The 26667-nt window shown below is 34.5% G+C and overlaps 1 protein-coding gene across 1 annotated transcript in view; it reads left to right on the top strand.

Annotated features, from left to right (window-relative positions):
* The window catches only part of LOC142358598 (uncharacterized), a 132539-nt gene that overhangs the window by 14309 nt on the left and 91563 nt on the right, over positions 1–26667 (top strand). Inside the window, exon 2 of the mRNA XM_075410037.1 lies at positions 1919–2100. Within this exon, the coding sequence (XP_075266152.1) occupies positions 1919–2100 (182 nt within the window). The remainder of the gene's footprint in view (positions 1–1918; positions 2101–26667) is intronic.

Raw genomic sequence — 26667 nt, 5'->3', positions numbered from 1 at the left:
GATTGGGCAGGCGTTATAGACAATAGAAAAAGTACAAGTGGTTATTTGCTTCTAACATCAGTTCAGGTGCAATCAGATGGGATAGTAAGTTACAAAAGTATGTATCTACTTCAACAGCTGAAGCTGAGCTTCACGCTATAGTCGAGGCAAGTAAAGAAGCCTTACATTTAGCAATACTATTGCGAGAAATCATTTCAGCATCCAGTAATCGTCTTTGTAGACAATCAAGCCTTAGTGCTCTTAGTAAGAATGATCTTTGAATCACGGAAAAACAAAGCACCTTGCATTAAAAGTGCACTCAGTTCAACTCAGTTTACGTTACCTGAAAGGTACAAAGTCAGATGAAATGATTTTTAGATAAAGTTAGAGCTTGGACTTGACAGGATTTTTAGACTCAGATTGGGCAGGCGTTATAGACAATAGAAAAAGTACAAGTGGTTATTTGCTTCTAACAACAGTTCAGGTGCAATCAGATGGGCTAGTAAGTTACAAAAGTGTGTATCTACTTCAACAGCTGAAGCTGAGCTTCACGCTATAGTCGAGGCAAGTAAAGAAGCCTTACATTTAGCAATACTATTGCGAGAAATCATTTCAGCATCCAGTAATCGTCTTTGTAGACAATCAAGCCTTAGTGCTCTTAGTAAGAATGATCTTTGAATCACGGAAAAACAAAGCACCTTGCATTAAAAGTGCACTCAGTTCAACTCAGTTTACGTTACCTGAAAGGTACAAAGTCAAATGAAATGATTTTTAGAAAAAGTGAGAGCTTGGACTTGACAGGATTTTTAGACTCAGATTGGGCAGGCGTTATAGACAATAGAAAAAGTACAAGTGGTTATTTGCTTCTAACAACAGTTCAGGTGCAATCAGATGGGCTAGTAAGTTACAAAAGTGTGTATCTACTTCAACAGCTGAAGCTGAGCTTCACGCTATAGTCGAGGCAAGTAAAGAAGCCTTACATTTAGCAATACTATTGCGAGAAATCATTTCAGCATCCAGTAATCGTCTTTGTAGACAATCAAGCCTTAGTGCTCTTAGTAAGAATGATCTATGGATCACGGAAAAACAAAGCACCTTGCATTAAAAGTGCACTCAGTTCGGAATTTGGTCGAAGTTGACTATTAGAGCTAAGCTACTTCTCGGAACAAACACTTTACATGATAGGAGTATTGAAAATGTATATGCACCTCAATCCATGTGCTGATTTATGGAAATTTGGAAGTCATTGAATTTGAAAATGAGTGAGTATAACAATAAGCTTACACGTGCTATCTGTACCAACTTTGTGCCCATCTTTCCATTGTGTTATGTGTGAACTATTGCTTGATCTTTAAAGATGTAACTTGTCAGAGTAAAATGCTAGTAAAGATCGGATGTCATGAGAGGTCATGGAAGTTGTAAAATAAAGGTGGTCACCAGGAATGTAAAAGTGCGGTTTTTTGGGGTAATAAGGAAGGGCTGAATTTTGTGCTTATCGCCACTGTTGTCAATCATTAATTCTAATTTAAGTATTTGATTACAAGATTTGTCTCTGCGTTCCCATTAGCCGAAATTTCGGAATTCATCAAGTATCCTTGAGATCCATTACTATTATATTGGAAGTTTCTCTATTTCATTTGCAGTCAAGCCAAGAGTATGGATGAGCAGGGTTGGAATATTATGTACGAACGCACATTACGGAGGCCCCTTGTTAGCATCGTGTCTTTTTATTTCGCAATTATTGTCCTCCTTTTCATTTAATGCATAAGCTACAATTGAGCAGGAGGTTAAAATTAACGTGTAAGCCTTTTATTATGAAGCAAAGTACGAAGAGGCGCAAAGTTAAATTTGAGATTGGACTAGTAGAATGTGAAAAAAAACAGCACTGTTTTTAAAACCTTAATTTTCAAATTACTTAGTATCGATAGATAAATTTTAGCCGTGTGATGGCTACACTACATCTCAGACAGTCTGTGATGTGTGTCCCTCTAAAACGTACAAACCTGGCTGGTCCGTGGACAAGTGCAAGGAACACCAAGTCTGTCCTCAGCTGGGCTTCCCTACTCTGTCTATCGGCAACTCTTCCCACGACGCTGTCTGCAAAACTACCTGTCTCAAAGGGTACGTATCTGCGTATGCTTAATAATCCTTGTACCGTAGCTTGAGTAAGCCAGATAGTGACAGTTATATGCTAGAGTACTTACACGCCTATACGGGGAGGTGTAAAGTATTTCTCCAATTATCAGTTCAAAAACTATCCGTTGAGCTGATTGACGTAAGTATCAGAATACAAAAGACTTAAAAACCTTTGTGCTTCTTTGGGCTTTAAATAGAAGTTAGGTAGAAATGAGGTATTGTCTAAAGAATGATAGTGTTGACAATTTGTTGGATTCCAAATATCAGATTGTTTAAGCAGATACCATCAACATGTGGTGGTCCCCCAGGTCTGTTTTATTTCATTTTGCCAGTTTTTTTTATAAGTTCGGCTGTTCAAATGTCATTGGTTTTAAATTTTTATTGACAGGACCTGATCGCATTAAAGTCTCATTTTTGTGTTTCACTATGATAGCTGTTTCGCTATTCGAGTCATTATGTAATATAAATTAATTTGTTTGGCGAATATTTTGTGCTGGGTGTTAGAAGGTTGAGAGAGAACAACCTAATGTAAATTGTACATAAGATAAGCTTGAAAAGAAGCTCTACTTGTTCAACGTATACTTGGCTAGAGAAATGAAGCCTTGAGGTTTCAAATGCATAGTTCTGGAACCGACTTCAATGCAAAATTTTTCCCTGAATGTTCCGTGTATGTTTTTTATCAACAGTCCCAGAACAGCAATTTTGTTTTGATGTTAATCTGTTTTCCCGTTTGAATTGTATAGCTTTCTTAGGATGTTTGGATCACGAATTGGAGTTGTGCAAAGCAACTATTGGTGACACGATGGCATTTTTCGTATGAATTTTTTTAAACTTTTTGCTAATTTCTGACGTTTTCTTATCACGCTATAGGGCAGTGGATCAACTGAAAATGGAAGTGCAAGTTTCCCCACCCATTTCTGTTAACGTCGTCACCTCTTTGTACTGGCTGGTCATCTTCAAATTATCAACATCCAATGGCCCGCTGAGCAAGCTCATGGAAATTACAATTTTAGGTAAAAATAAGATAGTATCATTGACAAAAAAAAACGTTTAAAAACTGATTCTTAAATGCAAGCCGGCCTATAAAAAATTTGATTCTTTGGTATCGATTTGCACACTCAAAGGAATTGTGTTTGAATTTTTTGAGAACTACCAATACTCAATTTGAGAATTTTAAAAAGTATTTGACCTTTCTAATTGTTTGTTAAAAACTGATTCAGTTTATTAATAGACACCTAAGCTTCTCAGCCGGCTATTATAGCGCTCCTATTTTTTTACAATCCAAAAGTTTTAGATTGTATTGGTGTACTGTCCTTTTAAAGATCTGTGCGCGCTTTTCGGCTCTTTCACGTCAGTGAGAAGTCAAATTAGAATGGTGATATACTAAAGGGAGCGAAAATTAGAGTAGGTTTAAGGCGTGATTTGTTTTCAATTTACCTTTGAAGTGGAGTCAGAAATTTGCGAAAAGAGATTCCATTTACGAAGAGATTAATTTGAAAAAGATTCCATTTACGAAAACAGATTCCCCACTGATTTAAAACGAGCTATTGTTACACCGCTCGACAATAAAAAGGAGTCCAGACGACCCAGAAAACTACCAGCTGATTTCGGTAACAGGAGCATTATCCAAATTATTCGAGCGATGTTGAAATAATCAAATAGAGCAATATATGCTTAATGAAAAACTTTACAACGAATTACAGTTTGGCTTCAGAAAAAGAAACTCAACTACTGAAACACTGATATACTGTACAGAAAAAATCGAAAGGAAATAAACGACAAGAAATTTGTTTCTATAGCTTTTTTAGATCTCTCTAAAGCCTTGGACTCTATCAGCTATGAAATTCTATGTTCCAAGTTAAAATATCTCGGGTTTAATTAAAATGCAATTCTTCTAATTAAAAACTTCACCCAGGGCCGAATACAGAAAACATTCGTAAACAACGTTGAATCAGATTGGATTTCCCTTTATAAAAGTGTTCCTCGGGGTACTGTTTTAGGACCGCTATTGTTCAACTTATACATAATGATATCAATCAGATAAAGACATCCGAATATGAATTTTTACAATATGCAGACGACACAGTCATTCTATATGGTGATCACAGTCTGCTAAAAATGTCGAAAAGACTAGAAAATACAATCCATGAGGTCCCAAAATGCCTTGATCAACATCAACTAAGCTTAAATGCTAAAAAACCGAGTATTTAGTTTTTTTGTCGCACACATCAAAACAAATTAATTCGGAAGCAGTCAATCAAAGTTCAAAACGAAACTATTCAAGCTAAAACAAGTGAAATATCTGGGAGTGTTTTTAGACCAGAATCTTTGTTTTCAAGAATAGGTCAACAGCATATTGACGAAAATGGCTTGTGGATTAAAAACTATATCGGCCATTAAAAGAGGTTTGCCAATAAAAACGGGAATTAAACTTTTGAATGCTCTAATTCTTAGTCACATCCATTATTCGGCTACTTAGCAGTATTTCAAAAAACTTAATAATATCTTTAGAAAAACAACTAAGTTAGGCTGTTTAAACATGCTGTGACAGACGCAAATTTGATGACTCCGCAGATTTGAAACTGAAACATAAGATACTCCCAGTTAGTTTCTTTCTAAAATCCAAAATCATAGTTTATTTCTGGAAAATAAATCAAAACAAGATTGTTCCATACAGAAACCTAGACTTTCCAAACTCTCAGATTATAGAACAAAATCGTACCGGTTTGTGGTACCACCCTGTGCGGTCCAACTGCCAAATTTTCCAGAACTCAATTTTTCCTAATATTTTTTTTATGGAACAAGGTAATACTTAAATCAAATCTCAAATGAAACAATACTAGTCTAAATGCTTTCAAGAAAAGAAAAAGCCCATTTCAAGCTGTATTTAGGAAGAATTCAAAACAGATAGCGTACGGTAAACTTCCATGGAAGGAGTTAAGATTTGAAGGCTTACAGCTTTCTGATGTATTTCTCTTGTTCTTTGTAAGACGTAACTTTAACTGATAAACTATCTTTGATAAATACTAACATATCAAGATTGTATACTGCTATGCCAACTTGCTAATTGAGTGTTATTTTTTTTAAAATTAAGATTGAACAAATTTTCGGTTTTTGTGTTTTTTTCACGTGCTTCAATTTGACTTGTTTTTCGTGTTTTCCTTGAGTGCTTTTAGTATGATATTAAGTTTGCTAGAATTCATCAAGGAAAAGTTGAAACTTTTTATGACTTGAACACTCAGTTTGTCAAAAAACAGTAAAAGTATTTAATTTTGCATTTTTCAAAAATTATTTCTGTTGTCTTATGACTTAGTATCTTCCATGACAGGTCTCATTGGTTGATAAAGAGGCGCAAAGGAACCTGAATTGTGGTCTGAGTTATTTGCTTTCAGTAAGTTTTCAGTACTTTGACACTACTTTTTCTCAAAAATTTTCAGTGTTATTTTTTCAGTTTTTGTTGTACTCTTGTTATTTTTGTTGTCTTATCGTTTATTCTCATTAATAACAGGCCTCATAGGTTGCTAATAGGGTTTTTTTAGCAGAATAAATTGTTTCTGTTCAAAGCTGATGCTTTCTATGACTTTGACATCAATTGTTTTCGAGAAATATTATAGACTTTTTTAGTTTTGCGAGTTGTTGTTGTTAACTATTTTTATCTTATATCTTAGTCTCATTATTGACTGTTTTCACTGGTTTCTAAAAAGGCTTTTCTTTTTGTTTAAAAACTTTGTAATTGATAGCTTTTGTTTTCTTTGACTGATACGCTGCCCGTTTTTTTTAAAAAAAACTAATTGAGTTTTTTGAGTTTTGCAAGTTTTTATTGAACTTTTTGCTCTCTTATCACTTAACCTCATTAATGACAGGTTTCATCAGCTGATAATGAGAAACAATTGAATTTAATTAGTGGCATGAAGATTAGTTCTTAGAAGTCGTTGTTTGATTTTTTAGTCTTGCTTGTTTTTTTTGTTCTTGTGGAAAATTGCTGAATCTCAATGGTGTCAAACTAATTTTTCTCCTTGGACATCTGACACATAGCAATTTTTTGCCACGTCAAAGCTAAATCAATTCTTTGGATTGTAATTCATGACTTGTTTTGTTATGTTTTTTTTAGTTCGTCGAATAAAGTTTTTTTTGCTTTGCCTGAGTTCACAGCTTGTTCAACATTTTGCGTGAAATCGTTTTGACTTCTCTAGGCTCGTTTCACTTTTCTCTCATTCTGCTGAAAATGCTTACAAACAGCAGTTGCTCAGCAAAGCAGTCTAAAGTGAACAGAATCAGTATCAGAAATAGAAACGGAATAAAACCTTAAAGCCCAATTTTAGATGCCCGTTACTCAAACTTTGTACTTAGTTACCATCTCTAATGCTTATCGGTATTGGTACTAGCCCCTGTGTCGTCTCACTACGAAACAGGAGTTTGTTCAGCTCCGAAATTACCTCAAAGTAGTTCGCAGTTTAATATTGATTGTACAAAACTCATTTTTTCTCGTTAGATTTATTCCTCTTTCAATCCCAATCTTGGTTATGGGAATCAACGGCGGCTATTTTCCGGCAACCTGCCGTGTATGTTTGACTTTTTATTACTTTGTAATGCACGAATTGGTCTTGTGTCTCAACTTTGTCATGCAAAATAATCAATTCTTTGTAATCTTTTGTTTGCCATGCATACAGAAAAGTTAACAAGAAGACCAAGTTTTTCCTCTGGTTGCAGAATTGCATAAAAAATCGATTTTTGAGTGAAAAAATGAGTTCAATCTTAGATTGACGAGGATACAAGAATTTTGAAATTTCGCGCTATTTGCAACACCTTTACATTGTTGTCAAACGTTTTCGTCGGTACATGCGGCTTTTGAATGTAAATGGAAGTATTAAATTTGAGACTTGGGCTTCGAGTTCCGGTGTGACCACTTGACGAGAGCTCAAAATAAGTGTTTTTTGCTCGGAAAGAAAGTTTTTGGACTCAACTTGAAACCGATTGTTCAAATGCGTGTCCACAAGCATCTCATATCAGATTAAGTCATTTCCTGTATATTGTTTCCGAAAATAGATGTCGCAAAATGTGCTAATTTTTTAAATTGAAGAGAATGTTTTGCCCTTGCAACTTCTCCAAAATGTGCAATATCTAAATTAAAAGTTTTTCACCTGGGTGCCTGGTTTTGATCTGCGACTTTTTGATTTTTATATCTAATAATTTTTGGTTGTTAATGGTTCCTGGGAGGAAAATAGAGTGGAGAATCCTATGAAATATTGTCCCAAAATTGTTGATAAACAAAAAAGGCTATTATTGCGCTTCTAATTTTAAAAATTCAAAGAATTTGAATTGTATTGGTGCGCTCTCTATTTTTACGACTCGAAGATGAGTACTGATGGATCGTCTTTTTTCTCGATGATAATTTTTTGAAGTGTATTTAAAACATGATGTAAAAGTTAATGCCGCATGTGAAAAGGTTTACATCAAACGGCTGAACGAATTGAAGAGCAGAGAGAAGACAAAGGTTTTCTGTTCATACCGTTTTTGGGAAATAGTAAGAAAAGTAAAAGTAAAAAATTTCGCTAAGCGATTGAAATTTTTGACCACGTTTGGCCTTTTCAATGCAGGTATTTAGTTTTAACTCCAACTTCTTCAGTGAAAAATGTTTCTCATTTATCTGAACTAGTAGTTTTGTGTTTGGAAGCATTGTTGACCATCTGAATTGTCGCTGACTGAGCTAATTGTAGACTGATTATCATTAAATAACTAACTGTGTTTGGTTGGCAACGGCCAATTGATATTGGCTATCATTAATCCGGATTTTATTTAGATTTTCCAACTTTTGCTTCAGATCGGGTCTCAAAAGCTCTTGAATAACTCTTTCGTTAATCATCTAGATCTGGCGTCACGTTTTATGCATAGCTGCCCAGCTCCAGAAAGTTTTTTAAAGTTCATTGTTAATAGTCGCCGTCAGCCTCTCAAACGGCTATTATTTAGGCGCTCTCCTTTTTACAAAGAAATTGAATTGTTTTGGGGCGCTGTTTTTTGCTAAGATCTGTTCTAAGACATTTTTGCTAAGACAATTTTTCATGATTTTTGAAGTCAAATTGGAGTATTGATTTTGGTCACGCCGAAACAGGAAGAGGAGCCAAAAAGCGAGTGATTTTCTGCGTAAAATTGTTCACTCTAATTTTAAGGTAGTGAGAAAACGGAGTTTGAACAAAAATTCGCTTTCTCGCTTATGGTTTTTCACTTTCATTTTTACTGTTTTTCGGTTTTTGGAGAGCATTTTTGGGGTTAGTTTTGGCTGAGCCACGGATTGCACTTATGAGACATCTTGAGCTGTGTCGAGCCTGCAGGCTGTAAGCCTCTGCTGCTGATAGATTGGGATACTCTTTTCAAGATCTTCCCAACTATTTTCGAGAGTCAGCCAAAAGTTTTAAATTGAAAGAACCGATTGCCCATCTTGCCCTAGGTATTGCCCTATGTTTTCTGTCGTTAACTTCAATTAAATCAACCCCATCCCGCCTCGTAGTTTTATTGGAATCGTTAAAATTGAAGAACCTAATGCTTTGAAGGGGATTGTTTAATAGAATTGTCATCCCCTCAAATGACTATTAAATAGGCGGTTTTCATTTTCGCGTATCCTGCGCTCATACGTTTTTTGCCTGACCAAAGTTATTTTTAATTTGTTTTTAATAGCCGCCCTCATCTTCTCAGCCGGCTATTATAGCGCTCCTAATTTTTTTTACAATTCAAAGAATGTGAGTTGTATTGGGGCGCTGTCTTTTTTAAGATCTGTTCACACATTTTCATGATTTTTGAAGTAAAATTGGAGTAGTGATTTCGGTCACGCCGAAAAAGGAAGTGGAGCTAAAAAGCGAGTGGTTTTGCGGCGTGAAATTTTTTCGCTTTAATTTTAAAGTAGACTGAGAATACGGTGCTTGAACGAAAATTCTGTGTTTCGGTAGTGGTTTTTTTGTTCACATGCGGCAATTTCACTTTGATTTTTTACTGTTTTTCGATTTTTGGATCGGATTTTTTTTCTAAATGGTTTTCCCAATCCATTCATAGTTCATTCTAGGCCTAGTTTTTGTTTGAACCAAATTTCTCCTTCTCGCTAGTGATTTTTTGTTCACATGCTTCATTTTGATATTGATTTTCATGTTTTTTATTTTATCTGGTGTTTTTGGAAACGGTTTTCCCAATTCACTCATAGTCCGTTCTAGGTCTATTTTTTTCTTTAATAAATTAAAATTTTTTGAATTGTATGTCAGGACTTGTCCTGCTATGTTTTTCAATTGGCTTTACATTTTGATCACGTTTTTTCGTTTTGCAGAAGTCACGATGTTCGTTTGACTTCTGACTTATTTCACTCACAGTTTCAACTGAATGCATTTTAAATTCTTTCATGTATTGAATTACGTAATTTAGTGAATATGGTCAATGTCAAAAAAGCAAAATCAAAAGACACGGGATAAACCGATAAAGCCCGGTCTTTAAGTCTTTTTGAATTAGGTTATCAAAGTTCATTAGAGCAATTGCTAGTTGATACTAGTATTAAGCTTAATACCCTTCAGTTTACAAGTAAGTATAGGTTTAGAATCTAACTGAAACTGCACACTGAATGAGAACAGTTTTTGAAACTTAGGAAAAAATTTTTTGTCAATTTCTACCTTTTTTTGGTTTTTCTGATTCACTGTTTCAATCCCGATGTGCGTCTAGCACGTGAACGGTGGCTTTTTTCCGGCTATGTTGCAACTTGAATTATTGATCTTTAATCTGATGCCCACATTGTTGGAAACGGTGCTATTCTGCTGTCTTTTGTTCTTGGATGAACTCCTCGCTTTTGTTCTGCACTCATTGTGTAAGAAGAAAAATATAGATTTTATGAAATGATTTATCTCTATCATTCGGTGAGAAATATCACTGGGAGAGCTATAGAAGTCACCTAGCTTGCTGGGTGATCAATTGGAGCTCCCAAGAGCATTTTGGGGTTAGTTTTGGCTGAGCCACGAATTGTATGAGACATCTTGAGCTGTGCCGAGCCTGCAGACTGTAAGCGTCTGCTGCTGGTATATTGGACTACTCTTTCCGACTATTTTGTCGACTATTTTTGAGGGTCAGCCAAAAATTTTGAATTGAAAGAACCGATTGCCCATCTTGCCCTAAGTATTTCCCATGTTTTCTGTCCTTAACTTCAATCGAAGCAACCCCATCAGGCCTCGAATTTTTTTAATCATTAAAATTGAAGAGCCTAGTATTTTTGAAGGGAGGGTTTAACAGACATGTCATCCCTTCAAATGACTATTAAATAGGCGTTTTTCATTTCGGGTATCCTGCGCTTATACGTTTTTTGCCTCACCAAAGTCTTTTCTATTTACTTCATTCATATACCTTATTCACTGTTTAAACTGAAAGGAACTCGAAAGCATTCTATAAAGTTAATTTGATGCAAATACACTGAACTTTGTTCTGTGAAAGTTCTCTTAGAGTGACTGATCTAGCAGAAAATTTATTGAAAATTTCTAATAGTGCTTGGGAAGAAAGCAGGGCACTTATCACAGATTGGTTTATTGACTGATATGCGAGAAGTTGTATTTGTATTTTTTCTGCGAATTAAGCTACGGAAGTTCTGTTCAAGCATTTTGTAGAGTTTTGCGTAAATATTTTTTCGGTTATGTCCATCGTAAGCTGTCCCCTTCTTCGGTTTTTCATGAACAATTGTTTGAAATTGTCTAACAATATTTTATTACACACGGGTAATATTTTGTTACATACTACTCGTATTTAGGTTCGGTTTTTTGCCAATAGTTTTATTGGAGTCGCAACTAAAATTAGTTGCTACCAGAAGCTTATCAGTTTTTGTCTGTTAGTTGTCCCATTTTATTTTTTTTGTTCTCAACATTCTTACTATATATTATGTAGAAAGTGCAATAGGTCAGTGAGGATGGTTGATTTTTGCTTTGAGTTGTTTTCGGGAATTCCTATTTTGGGAATTTTTTATTGATTTGTTCACGAATTTTTCTATCTTTTCTTGTAATGAGAAGTCAAATTGGAGTAGTGTTTTTAATCATTCTGGAGTAGTAAGAAGAACAAAAAAGGGAGTAGTGTTAATGTGTAAACTGCTGTGAAGTGAGACATTGGTTTTAAAACAAATTTTTGGCTTTTGTGATCAAATGTTTTTCACGTGCGGCCCTTCTTCTGTTTTCACTGCTTTTCTCCATTTTCTGACCAATAGTTTTAAAAGGCGATACGTGTAATCTAATTGTGTATAGTTGCGGTTGTTTAAACACCACCAAAGGCAACTTTTTTTCAAGTCTGAGGGGCTCTTTGTTTCATGGATTGTAACTGCTTTTTCGGATGGCCCCGGTTGTGTCGTTTTGTTAGTTAGTCTCTTTAATGATAGGTCTCCTCGGCTCTTTATTGAGGTGCAGGTTAATTGATTTGGTCATATGAGTCGATATCTAAAGGTTTTAAGAATTTGACTCTACTTCTTTCCAAAAATTAGCGATTTTTTGATGGCGCCTGTTTTTGTTCTTCGTTCTGTAGCTTAGTAGTCATTGATAGTTTTTATTTGCTCTCTAATTGGGAATTATTGAATGTATTAATTCTTTGTTGTTTACTCGTTACCGATAGTTTTTTTCCTTCTAATTGGGCATAATTGAATCCAATTAGTTCGAATATTTGAGAACTTTTGATTTTGATTATTGCTTGCTTTTATCTTGTGGAGGCATTTGTTTTCTGTTAGCTTTCTATATGTGTATAGTCCGGCGGTTGTTAAAGGGTTCAATTTTTAAACGCGCGTTTCAACAGCTTTGTTGCCACTTGTTGTCAGTGACACCTTATAAACAGGTCTTAGACAAATGTTTGTTGTCCTTTTCCTTCTTCTGTCAGTAGTTTTCTACAAGGTCGGTATTTACTGTCTAAACTCACATTGTATAAATTTCTTTCGACGCCGTTGGACATAACAGTTTTCAAAACCCTGTTTTTCTGGAAGTGAAATTAAATAATTTTTATGTTTGCTTTATTGTAGTGTTCTGATTACTTTTTGTTTACTGATTTTTATAGTGTTCTGTTTACTGTTGTTGACAGCTTGGTTTAATTTTTTTTATCGAAGGCTGTTCTTTTAATGAGGTTTTTACTGTAGTCTTTAGTTTGTTAATTCTTCCAGTACTCTTCATGCCATGTTTTTTTACTTCGTCGATTAAAAGTTTGTTTCGCTTTACCGCATTTTGTCCTTTTTCGACTTTGTGTGAGTGAAATCTCTTTGTCTTCCTTAGGCTAGTTTAATTCTGCTCACAATGCTTTTAAGTAACAGCTGCTCATCTGATTAATCTAAAATGAACGGTGTCATAGAAAACGAAATCAAAATTAGAAACTGGATAAACCCATAAAACACAATTTTAGATGCCTGCTACATAAACCTTCTTCTAAGGCTTAGTTACCATATCTAATTCTTATTGGTTTTCATACTAGCCCCTGCATCTCTCGTTAAGCAACGCGGGCTTTCTTTTTGTACAAAAAACAATATTCTTTTTCAATCCCAGTGGGGGTCATGGGAATCTTTGGTGGCTAGTCCCGGCAATCTGCCAGCTGTTTCGATTTTTATTCATTTTGGGCTGTTGAATTCCAGCCAGTTTTTGACGGGAAGTTTAAAATTGTTGATTTGTGAATGCGAGTATGGTACGTTTTCTATATTTCGGCAATAGGAACATTAATTTATTTGGGTTTTTGAAATGTTAGCCAAATTTTAATACTCATTTTGTCTGTCATATCTCCAACAAGGAAGAAGACTATCTTATTTTTGTCTTAATTGCAGTGATTTGAAAACTAAATGTAGTGGTTTTTTGAGTCTTTGTTTTTAGTGTTATTTTTCTTTTGAAAAATTTAGTTGCGAAGATGATTATTTGTCTTATGTTTTCAAAAAGGTGGTTTTGGGTATTACAGTTGATTGGAGAGTTTAATTGAATCAAATTTGGCCTTCATTGTAAAATTTTCAAGAGTTTTGGCAACTATTATATTTTTGTTTGTTTTCAGTTTCTCAACTTTTGGGAATTTTTTTCTTTTGGCTGGCATTGTGCAACTGATGTGCTGGTACGGTCCACGTTTTCTATTCAAATCTTTGAATTGTATTTCAAGACCTGTCCTGCTATGGTTTTTAATTCGCTTTACCATTTGATCGTTGTTCGTTTTACATAAGTCACAATTTTCATGCTTGACTTCTGGCTTATTTCACTCACTGTTTCAACTGAATGGATTTTAAATTCTTTCGCGCATTGAATTACGTAATGTAGTGAATAGGGTCAAAGTTAAAAGAGCAAAATTAAAAGAAACGGGATAAACATATAAAGCCCGGTCATTAAGTCATAATGCTTTAGGTTATCGAAGTTCATTAAAGAGATTGCTAGCTGGCATTAGTATTATGCTTAAAAGCCTTCGGTTTAGAAGCTGAATTAAGTGTAATTTTAGAATCTAACCAAATATGCAGAATCTACACCAAATAGGAACACTTTGACAATTAGAAAATTTTTGTCAATTTCTATAACCTAATTTTTTTTTCGGTTTCAATCCCAATATGCGTCAAGCGGGTCAACGGCGGCTATTTTCCGGCAATTTGCCGGCTATGTTTTTTGTATTGCAGATGAACTTTAGAACCTTCTGCTTGAAGTTTGATGGCTATAAGTTTGAAGCGGTATGAGAGGAGAGGAATTAATTGAGCTAATTGAGATTTCAAAATGGAATTGGCTTTTGTCACGGATGGACGTGACATAGATTAGAATTTAATTGAATCGGGTAGAGCTATAGGCTGTTACAAATAGGGTTATGGTATTGAGGTGGTGGTGGTGTGGGAAACGGAATTAGATTTTGTTGCACTAATCTCCAGATCCATTGGTGCCATGAGACGACTATCTGCCCTAATTAAATTTTCTCCCTCTCCCCTCAAATTCAGCGTCAAATGCTGCCCATCAACAGCACCCAAGAGGCCTGTTACTACCCCCGATTTCTATCCTGACCTCAGCTCAGCCGCATAAAGTTAATCTAGTAAACTGCTCTTTGATATCTTTCAAGTTGTAAGTCTAAGAAAATTGTGTCGCGCGTCGAGGACTGTGTTGTGGAAAATAGAAAAGAAAGCAAGCAGTGAATGGAGGAAAAGTAAATTTTATTGTATCTGTTTCTACGCTGTTTGTGGCTGCTGGTCGGTGTCTTAAATTGTGTTCCAGTTAGCTGCCCCTTTCCATTTGTTTTATGACTCTCCATCTGCCCCTTGCTACCTTTGAAGTTACGCTCAATGACTCCTGTACTTTTCTGGGCCATGCTGCCACCACCTAATTGAACGTCTCAATCAACTCCTGCCACTCATGCAAACATGCAATGCAGCACATCTTGTTCAAGCTCTTGACCACCAGAAAAGAACCCCTGTGTCACTCAATAATCCTGACACAGATCTGTCCCTAGCAAAAACTTCTCTCTGAAATAATTTACTGTGTAACAATCAATGTATATTCTGTTGGTTTAACCCTAGCTGCCAATCAAAAGCTGCGAATCTTCTCAATGACTCCCAATTGTTCACCGGTCCCCAAGCAAACGTTTTTACCGGTCCATTTAACCACCAGTGTTAGTTAGCTACCGGCAGTTAGCAGGGAATTGTTCACCTGCTTAACAAAGTTTTCGTAACAAAGTCTCAACGATTGACGCCCTCGTTTGCTGTGCTGAAACTATAAGGTACCATATAAATATAAATAATTTCATCACTGCAGCTCTACTAGATCTGTCTAAAGCTTTCGATTCGATAAATCACAAGATCCTTCTTCATAAACTGCATGAATTAGGATTTTCCAAAAATGCCCTAAACCTAATAGAAAGTTATCTATCATACAGGCTACAAAAACCATAGAAAATCATGTGGAATCCGATTGGATTGGGTTATATCAAGGTGTCCCACAGGGAACATTATTGGGTCCCCTTCTTTTTAACCTGTACATTAATGACTTGAACAAACAAATACCTGTTAATACAAAAATAATTCAATACGCCGATGATACTATCATTCTTACATACAATACGGACCTAAAATTAGCAACATATAATCTTGAACAATCCTTAAGAAATATATCTGAATATTACGAAAAACACCGTCTAATGCTCAATCATTCAAAAACTGAATTTATTACATTCTCAAAAAATCAAATCTAGAAGAAACCAAAGGAAACAATCTGTTAATTGGTAATTACAAAATACCAAACGTCAATTGCGTAAAATACCTCGGAATATATCTTGATTGCACATTCAATTTCAAGAAGAATTAAAACACGTATTAAAACACGTAATGGCTTCATGGATAAAAACATTAAAACGTATTTCTTGCCCGGTCCCTGAGCAGACAAGATTACTACTCCTGAATGCCTTAGTGATAAGTCATTTACACTACTCAGGCCTTTTACTGGCCAGCCCAAGAAACAATTACTTTATTACTTTGGAGAAACAATTAAGCTGGGCTGTAAAGACGTGCTTCAATCGCAAAAAATACGACAGTTCTTCTGATCTAAAACTAAAACATCAAATTCAGCCAATAAAATTTTCTTGGAATACAAAGTACTAAATTATTTTATGAAACTTACCAGTAACCAGCTTCCGATTTTCGAAAAACTACACCTACCAACATCAAATCTATGCTACAGCCAGTGAACCAAAAAAACTGCTTCAATCACAAATTAAACTCACCTGCACTAGAAAACTCTACCTTGAATATCGGCTCAACCCTTCATAATAAATTTCTTAACGTGAGTTTTTTTAAAAACATAATTGAAATGGATGGAAGACCAATAGTTCTAAACAAGCATCTAAAAATGTTTTTCATTATTTAAACAAAACTCGAATAATGCGTCGTACGGCAAGGCATCATGGAAAAGTTTTAAGTTTCATTGTACCACTGTCTCAATTTAAACCGTAATATATTTAGTTTATTTCATTTATACTCTGACCTACACTGCGCATTTAGTTGTTTGCTGTTAATAACTTAATGGGAACTCAATGTGTTTTTTTAGTTATCGTCAAAACTATTGCACTGATATAAATAAACTTCCCAATGTAACTTTCAAAAACCAGTCTTGAATTAGTTTAAATTAAGAATATGGTTTTCCATAATGTGCAGACAGAAGTAGGGTAAAATATGAGAGCTTACTAAAAAATTCAAAAACCTGACATTAAGTTATATAACGTGTCTTAAAGGAACCAATTTTAAGTTACTTGTCAGCAGTTGTGAATACCCAATGCATTAATTTGATTTTTTATCGCCCGAAGACTTCAATTATGCAGAAACGAATGACAGTTTATCTTGAAAATTTTTTTGTTATTAATTGCTCTCAAACCAAGTTTTTGTTACAAATATATTATTCATGTGGTCTTTTTACATGATTTTTCGCGTGACCGGTTTTTTGTATGACACATTTATTTTTGTGTCCTCAAAAGGGGGGATAAACAGGTGGCGCCCGGAGGCCAATAATTTCTAGAGCCTTTCTCTTTACTACAATAGGAGGAAATTAAGTGTCTGAGCAGCCCTGAGCCTAATTCTTCGCTAGTCGCTAATTATGCGATTCATTGAAACTGTTTTGAGGACAATTTCGTGTGGAGGGCGCTTATTGGTCTGAACAATTCGACCCCTCCCCCCGTCAACACTCCCCGTCCAGCACCTCCTGGACCCCATCTTCTCCAGCCCTACCCCCATCGCTTGAGCCCCCCTTAATGCTAGCTGGCATCCCTAACCCCAGCTGCCTTCGACGGACGCCTGTCATTTGAGATCACTTCGCCGAGCTTAGTCGGTTATATTTAACATATATCATATTACAGCAAATGGCAGACCGAGTTTCGCGCAGAGTCGAATAGCGGGTTACATTTTTGGCTACGCTAAAGCAACTGTATTTCAAATCGTGAAAATTGTTTGACATATATGACTCCCCTTTGTCTGTTCATACAGTTCGGTTTTCATTTTTTCTCAGAATATGAAAAAAACAGTTTGTGGTATGAATACAACTGAAGCTTTTTAATATGAAGTGGCTGTACATATAAATTTTTTAAGAAAGTCTATATCATCCTTGTATAAATTTTTGGTCGCACAATATACTCCCAAATATCCTATTTTTAAAAAAGTTTTTCAATATTAAAGCAATGCGTTACTGTTTAATTGCTCTCAAACGAAGTTTGTACCAATTATATTGGTCCTGTAGTCCTGTCGGTTTTTTAATGCTGTTTTTCGCTTGACCGATTTTTCGTCTGACGCTTCTGACTTTTCGTCCTCAAAAACGGGATAAACAGGTAGCACCCGGCGGGCATTAAGTGCCCTTAGAGCCTTTCAGTTCAGTGTTTTGGAGACATACCTACGGTGTGAAGGGCGATTCTTAGAGGTTGAAGACACCCCCACTATTGCCCGCCCAACGTGCTGTTGCCCCCACCCCATCCCACTGTTGCCGCCCCCCTCTCCATTAGCACACCGGTGCACCCACCCCATTGGATACTGACGAACAACCGATCGCTAAAAACACCCATTTTTATACTAATTTTCGAATTTTTTTCAAGTTTTTCCAAAATTTTTGACATCTTTTGAGTTCTTTCAGCCCTGGATGTCTAGGAACCTCATCTGCGGTTTTATAAAAGGTTACTGCATAGTTTCTAGTGGTAGTAGAATGGTTTCAACATTTTAACATCACGAATTTTAGCATTTTTTTTTGACACAGCGTGCAAATTTTTTCTTTTTTTTGACATTCATTTTTCATTATTCATGTCTCCCAGACACAGGGGCCAGAAAACGTCCCTAGGGGTTTGATAATAAGATACTGAAAAAAGTTACTTTCAATTTTTTAATATGATAAATTTTAGCAATTTTTTGAAAATTTTGGTCGGTTTTTGGGTTCCTCAGAAGCCGAGGAACCTCCTCTAGTGTGTGACAATAGGTTACTGTTTAGTTTTGAAATGTGATAGAATGTTTTTCAAGATTTCAACACCACGAATTTCAGCATTTCCACGAAAACTTACATTTTAATTTTTTAAGTTTTTCAATATTTTTGTCATTTTTTAGGTTTCTCCTGCCTCAAGAGCCACATAACCTCCTCTAGGGTTTGATTATAGTTTACTGCATGGCTTCTAGTTATATTGTAATGTTTTCAAGATTTTAATATCCGCAATTTCTAAAAACATTTGCATTTTTTTCAAATCTTTTTGAATTGTATCATTTTTTCCGGCACGAAGGTCCTAGTGACCTCCTCCAAGGTTTGGAATGGTTATCAAAATTTTTGGAGAATTATCACGTTCACTTTATAGGCCAGTGAAACTATTTAAAGCTTGAAATAGGGATAGTCTCATGAGACAATGAAATGGTTTTGAAGATTATAATTTCTTAAATATTAGCTTGATGTTGTTAAAATTTGCGATTGTTTTCAAAATTTTGAATATTTTTGTCCTTTTCTGAGTTTAACGATCATTACTGGTCAACGAATCTTTTCAAGTCTTGCATATGGGTTACTTGACATAGCTCCAGAGACAAAAATTGGTTGTGAACAATTTCACTGCGAAATCTGGAAGCTTTTCCTTTAAGTTTTGCAATATTTTACAGATTTTTAAAATATCAGTTTTTTATTTGATTTATTTACTAACAAGGTTAGAAAACGAAATTTGCAGAGTAGAATCAAGCTAAAGCTAGCCTCACTAAACTGTGACTAGCTACTGAAGAAGCCAAACGCTCGTTGGTCGTTTGAGAGCAATTCGCCCGACATTAGTCGGTTATGGTTTCAAATATTTTCTCGCATTAGTGCAAAATGTTATAGCCATACTACTAGGTCTCCATAAATTCTCCCATTTTCAAAAGTTTGAATTCTGGAAAATGCTGCTTTAAAGGTTTAAAAATTTCACAAATTAAACCAAGGAGACATTTTGCTTAATAGGAATTGCTTAATTGAAGCATTCAAGTATGCGAATCTTTTTGAACATTTGGGTGCAAATAGAAAACAGAATTAGTGGACATTCGGCGGTGATGTTTTAGATTTTGACGAGCATTTGCACTATTTATGACTTTTTAATGTCTCTTGGGACTTTTAACAGTCAGGTTCTTCAGCCTAACAGAACATCTCCGTAAGGTTTGATAATAAGTTACTGGAAAATGTTTTTTGACCATGGATTTTTTTCAACTTATCACAAATTTTACCAGTTTTTTTGCAATTTTTTAAATATTTCAAATTTTTTGTCATTTTTTAGGTTTCTCCTGCCTCAAGAGCCACATAAACTGTAGGGTTTGATTATAGTTTACTGCATGGCTTCTAGTTGTATTGGAATGTTTTCAAGATTTTAATATCCGCAATTTCTAAAAACATTTGCATTTTTTTCAAATCTTTTTGAATTGTATCATTTTTTCCGGCACGAAGGTCCTAGTGACCTCCTCCAAGGTTTGATAAGCTGTCGCATAGTTTCTAGAGTTATTGGAATGGTTATCAATATTTTTGGAGAATTATCACGTTCACTTTATAGGCCAGTGAAACTATTTAAAGCTTGAAATAGGGATAGTCTCATGAGACAATGAAATGGTTTTGAAGATTATAATTTCTTAAATATTAGCTTGATGTTGTTAAAATTTTTGATTGTTTTCAAAATTTTGAATATTTTTGTCCTTTTCTGAGTTTAAGGATCATTACTGGTCAACGAATCTTTTCAAGTCTTGCATATGGGTTACTTGACATAGCTCCAGAGACAAAAATTGGTTGTGAACATTTTCACTGCGAAATCTGGAAGCTTTTCCTTTAAATTTTGCAGTATTTTACAGATTTTTAAAATATCAGTTTTTTATTTGATTTATTTACTAACAAGGTTAGAAAACAAAATTTGCAGAGTAGAATCAAGCTAAAGCTAGCCTCACTAAACTGTGACTAGCTACTGAAGAAGCCAAACGCTCGTTGGTCGTTTGAGAGCAATTCGCCCGACATTAGTCGGTTATGTTTTCAAATATTTTCTCGCATTAGTGCAAAATGTTATAGCCATACTACTAGGTCTCCATAAATTCTCCCTTTTTCAAAAGTTTGAATTCTGGAAAATGCTGCTTTAAAGGTTTAAAAATTTCACAAATTAAACCAAGGAGACATTTTGCTTAATAGGAATTGCTTAATTGAAGCATTCAAGTATGCGAATCTTTTTGAACATTTGGGTGCAAATAGAAAACAGAATTAGTGGACATTCGGCGGTGATGTTTTAGATTTTGACGAGCATTTGCACTATTTATGACTTTTAAATGTCTCTTGGGACTTTTAAAAGTCAGGTTTTTCAGCCTAACAGAACATCTCCGTAGGGTTTGATAATAAGTTACTGGAAAATGTTTTTTGACCATGGATTGGTTTTCAATTTATCACAAATTTTACCAGTTTTTTTTGCAATTTTTTAAATATTTCAAATTTTTTGTCATTTTTTAGGTTTCTCCTGCCTCAAGAGCCACATAAACTGTAGGGTTTGATTATAGTTTACTGCATGGCTTCTAGTTGTATTGGAATGTTTTCAAGATTTTAATATCCGCAATTTCTAAAATTATTTGCATTTTCAAATTTTTTGAATCTTTTTGAATTGTATCATTTTTTCCGGCACGAAGGTCCTAGTGACCTCCTCCAAGGTTTGATAAGCTGTCGCATAGTTTCTAGAGTTATTGGAATGGTTATCAAAATTTTTGGAGAATTATCACGTTCACTTTATATGCCAGTGAAACTATTTAAAGCTTGAAATAGGGATAGTCTCATGAGACAATGAAATGGTTTTGAAGATTATAATTTCTTAAATATTAGCTTGATGTTGTTAAAATTTGCGATTGTTTTCAAAATTTTGAATATTTTTGTCCTTTTCTGAGTTTAACGATCATTACTGGTCAACGAAGCTTTTCAAGTCTTGCATATGGGTTACTTGACATAGCTCCAGAGACAAAAAATGGTTGTGAACATTTTCACTGCGAAATCTGGAAGCTTCTCCTTTAAATTTTGCAATATTTTACAGATTTTTAAAATATCAGTTTTTTATTTGATTTATTTACTAACAAGGTTAGAAAACAAATTTGCAGAGTAGAATCAAGCTAAAGCTAGCCTCACTAAACTTTGACTAGCTACTGACGAAGCCAAACGCTCGTTGGTCGTTTGAGAGCAATTCGCCCGACATAAGTCGGTTATGTTTTCCAATATTTTCTCGCATTAGTGCAAAATGTTATAGCCATACTACTAGGTCTCCATAAATTCTCCCATTTTCAAAAGTTTGAATCGTGGAAAATGCTGCTTTAAAGGTTCAAAAATTTCACAAATTAAACCAAGGAGACATTTTGCTTAATAGGAATTGCTTAATTGAAGCATTCAAGTATGCGAATCTTTTTGAACATTTGGGTGCAAATAGAAAACAGAATTAATGGACATTCGGCGGTGATGTTTTAGATTTTGACGAGCATTTGCACTATTTATGACTTTTAAATGTCTTTTGGGACTTGATTTGAAACTCTCACAACCGAACATGGGATTATAAATGGCTATATAATTAATTGGACCGTGGGACGTATTATGAAAACTGAACATCGGATATTTGATCAAAAAAATCAAAGAGCGTGGCATTGGGTAAAATGTTATAAAACCCTTCTTGACTTTGTTGTAGATCCCTTGAGTGCTTAGCAACGTTTTAAATGTTGAAACATTCCCTTATCGTTGTTCGAGTTGTTTTTCTTTTCATTTATTGCTGTTGAATTTGGTTTGCTATCGAACTATCGTTGTTATATTTGGTCATTTCGACATTTTTCATGAAAAATGTTATTGTTACTGTTTCAAACTGTGAGCGGTTTTTCGGACCTAACGTTCTTTTCGTACGCTTGGGTGTTGCTTATTTTGCGCATCTTCATTCTTTTTTGCCTAATTTTTTGATGCCATTAGTTTCATATTTCGGTGATACAGTAAAAATTGCAGGGTGAATCCAGAACGGTGCGTAGAATTGTCTGTAATGAGGGTCTAGACTGATGCTAACTTACATTAAAATATATTTTTGCAGTATATATGTTAAAGGATTTCGGTGATATTTAATGAATCTCGAAGGAAGTTTGAAACAATTAGAGTTGTCTTGTGTGCCTTTTGTCTCAATGTAAAATTTTTGCTTAACCATTCTGTCTTTTCAAGTGAATGCTCCTCTTTACTTTTGATTTTTGTGCCATCTATCTCTCATTAACAATTTGAAGGAGCTAAACTCTATTGACCTAACGTTTCTGCTGGAATTCAAATAGGTGCGGCAAGAAATAGTATAATTTTTCGATAAAAAATAATTTTAGTGCTTCATATTTTCATATTGAGGACCCTTACTGAAGTTATTGCCCATCATGTAAGGAAATTTACTATCATTCCTTTCTTGCCTGTCGTTCGAGGGGAATTCGTCCGACTTCGATGCGCCAGATTTTGTTTTAAAATACTGCAATCTTAATAATCATACTTGGACAGCAACCATAGAAGTTTCAGTAGCTATGCAGAGAGACTTATGATATCATTGGGTCTGAAACAGGCTGAGCAGAAAGGAAGCTTGCAGCTTCACTCACCTGGAAGCCTCAGATCTCTGTGAATTGCAGCAAAATGTAGAACAAACCAATGAGCCAAACGTAGAGAAAATAAATGGGCGAGTTTACTCCCTCATATATAAACTGCAAAATAAAGCAGAAATTTCAGCTCAATAACTAAGAGCAATTATACTTTTCATTTGGCTAAAAATCTGTTATTAATAACCGCAAAAGGATAGCTGAGGCTATTATTGACCTTCTCTTGGTTTTTACGTTTCGAAGCGGAGTATTGGTTTTCTTTACATTTTTTTTACCGGTCTTTAAGTTTTATTTGGCTCAACCGGCTTTTTGATTTAAAAACGAAACTGAGTAAAATTTTTGTATGAACTAGTTTTTTCTGAGCGAGAGAATTTTCATCATGCGCTGCGTTCAGTGAATGAGTTTTCGACTTTAAAAGTGTAAAATTTTTGAGCGCCTAATAATGCGTTTTAAGTGCAAAATAGGCACACACCCACATTCTATATTTTTTAATTTAATTTTTGGAATTTTATCGATTTCTCTATTTTTTTATCTTTGAGAGGTCATTTTTCTAGAAACTGAGTATATTCGGCGATGTCTTCTTGGCAATTCATACATTAGGCACTTCTCTTTAACTAAGTCATTTTTGTTTTATAGAATTGTGCATATACTAATCCAATTTTTGCGATTTTTGCAATTACTAGAGGAAGTATTTCTGTGCACCGACACGGATTTTAATTTTGTGCTATCAATAATTGATTTGGTTTTGTCTTTGAAATTCAGTGGCAAATTTGTATCTTAAACGCAGTTTTAACCATATTTTGACTACGATATTGTCTGCAAAATTTTTAAGTTTTAAATCTTTAGTTTTAGAACTCTAAACTCATTAGTTTTAGAAAATTTGACTGATACTTACTTGTGAAATTTTCTGGGGCTAGGTTCTTAATAAACTATTTTTTGCTTTTGATTGTTGCTCTATTCCTTTTGTTTTTTTTCAAGATTTAAATTTTGCAGTGGTTTGATTTCATTTTGTCTGATATCTCCAACGAGAGAAATATAACTTTTCCTAAGACTTTTTTTCCTAATTCGTAAGTGCTTTGATGTCAAAACAAAATGTTTAGTGTTTTCTTGAGTCCTCTTCATTTTAGTTTTATTTTAAGGCAATTCGGTTTCTAAGAATGATATCCTTTCGCACTGCGTCTTTTGGGTCGAGGAGTTAATAGCGGAGCTGTGAGTTTTGAGTTTTTTTTTTTTTTAAAAAAAATTAGGTTAAGTTCTTTCGTAAAAAAATGTTAGCACGGTCTATTTGTGCCTGAATATTTCCAGTCCCAAGAATTGTGGCCAATTTTCAATGTTACCATAAAAGTTGATAGTAGTAGCAGAGTTTGCGGTAGAAAGATAACCCAGTGATTGTTTCCTGTCAAAATTCTGTCTTCACATTTAATTTTTTTGGGTCTTGTAATCTCTAAATGATGTATTTGATTTTTTGTTCAGTTTCAATGATTTCAATGCTAGAATCTCTAGTTTTGAGGTATAATTTTTTTTACCAAATAATGTCATCAAATCTGGTGAGGTAGAGAACAACAGAAGACTTAAGAAGACTTATTCTCAAATTCAGTGCATACGGTAACTTCTTTTTGATATTTCATGCATTAACACCTCTTTCTGACTTGAGGTGTCTTTGTTTCTAAAATTTGTACTTGATAATCCGATTTTGTCAGTTTTGTCCAATTTTTCTGCCTTTTTGTTTGTATTTCGGTTTTAAATACTGGAAAAAATTGGGTTTTGTGTTTTTAATAGCTGAGTAATTTTTGGGAAATGAGTTTAAGAAATTTAGTAAAAAAATGTTTGCCTTAGTGCATTTTTAAAAATACTTCTTTATTTCTTTTGCAATTATTTCAATGTTTCAATTATTGGAAAGCTGTTTTCACTTCCTCTATTTGCACAGGCGGATTGCTATGTATTTTTTTAAAGCGTCAAATGCCAAACAATGAAATGCATTTTTTCCTGCTTCAATTTTTTTAAATTTTAATTCTCAAAAATCGAAAAATTTTCTTTTTGTTTCTATAATTTCACACTGTGTCCATTTTTTCCACATTCCTGTTTAAATCATTCTAGAATTCGCGCGAGACCTATAGTTTTATTTGCTGCGGCTTTATCATTTGTTTGAAACAATTCAATGATTTAAGCATGTATCTTGGATGGTTCCGAGCTTCAGTTTTCCTATTAAACTAATTTGTGCCTTTGTATTATTCTGTTTGCTTCGTATTGTTCAGGCTTAATTTAATTTTTGCCATAGTTTGAATTAATTTTGCCAGATATTTCAAACAAGAGAATAATATCTATTTTTTTCTTAATTGGTCGGATTTGCTGTGACTCCAAAATAATAAAATCTTGAGTGCTCTATTCTAGAGTCCTTTTTAATCATAGAAATTAATTTAAATTTCTAAGAATAAAATCTACCTTATGCACAGTGTTTCTTTTGGCGCGAAGAATTGATTGTGTAGTTCTTTTTTTAGACTATCATCCCGTTTCATTTCATCACAGTTTTTAACCCTGTCTTTTTGTCAGTCTATCAGTATTTGACGACCCTAGGAGTTTTGGCCATTTTTCATTGTTACCAATGTTTAGAATAAAATTTTGCAGTATCAAGATTTCAGTGAGTTTTTTAGTCGAAATTTTCTCTTATGGTTTAAATGTAGTTGGTTTTTTGTATTGTTTCTGGACGATGTCGTGCTTTTTTTCACCTTCTCCAATGATGTCAGGGCTCAGGTATGTGTCTTTACGACAGCGGTGTAAGTTTTAACCTTTTTTTCCAATTCTGTTGAAGTGAAAAGTTAATATTTTAATGAAAATTGTTTTTGTTTCGGCTGCAAGTACGGTTTTTTTTGTAACGTCCGACAATTCGAGTCGTTGTTTTCCGTATTGCCCTACGACAAATCTGCTTTTTACTCATTCGCTCATGCAATTTCAGCTGAATTGCGTGCTTGCAGTCAAGTTTCCACTCTTATTGGAACGAATTCTTGTTTTTTTTTCGCGTGAATAAGTTTTTTGCCACACGTGACTTACTTCACTCTCAAAAATGGTTTTCTCACTCCGAAATTGAGACACTTTATTTCAAAGAGATAAGGTCAATTGAATGTGTGTCACTCGAATCGAAGGTTATTTGAGTGCAGCTAATAGAAGCCACAATAAGTTAAAAAGATTCTTAATCCAAATATAACATATCAGCATTCAGTGGAAAGAAAAAAGTCCCCTGAAAAGTTATGAGGCATGTTTTTTTCTAGAGCGCTAAACATGAGTATGTCTAAAACATAGCCGAATGGATGGAGATTGGACCGCCAAAAGTTTTGCTTGAATTCGATTTATCCTATCTTACAATTCAGTTAGTTCTGACAGATTGTGGTAAAAAAGTATTTTTGAAATTTATTTAGTGTGCGTAATAATGATAGAATAAAATCTAAACTTTTGAGGGCTGCCGAGCTATAAGCGTTCTGCAAAACACTAAACGGATTGGAGAACAATTTTATCTCAAAACTGAAGAAGGTTTTATACATAAGCCATAAAAACTGTGAGTTTTTGCTCTAAATCTTGTGAACCGTTATAACCATTATTTGGACAGTTAGCGTAGCGATTTTTATTGCTACGTAGACAGAATAAGAAAAATCCTTACGTCGTCTGAGTAAATTATGAAGAATTATCATTGTTGCCTTTTCTACTCCAGGAACGGGGATAATCAATTTTTGATCGATGACCACATCTGATCATAGTTATGCAGGTACAATAGGAAAATAGACTATTTTAAGAACGGCAAAAACCAGAATTTTGATTTATAAAGAATTGCTTTGACAGACTATGATCGCCTTCATCAGAATTTGATATATCAGTAATTAGGGATATCATGATTGTAACAATTTTGGTCAAGATTGAGTATCATTACTAGCACCCGCTAATAATTACTAAGATCATTGTCGATATGAACATCGGCTTTTTAACAATTTAACTTTGTGTTTTGGCCGTTTATAGAT

Source organism: Convolutriloba macropyga, chromosome 2 (assembly GCF_964194025.1).
Source record: "Convolutriloba macropyga chromosome 2, txConMacr16.3, whole genome shotgun sequence".
Taxonomy (NCBI): Eukaryota; Metazoa; Xenacoelomorpha; order Acoela; family Convolutidae; genus Convolutriloba; species Convolutriloba macropyga.
The sequence above is the reverse complement of the archived record's forward strand: the minus strand, read 5'-3'. Positions and strand labels throughout refer to the sequence as shown.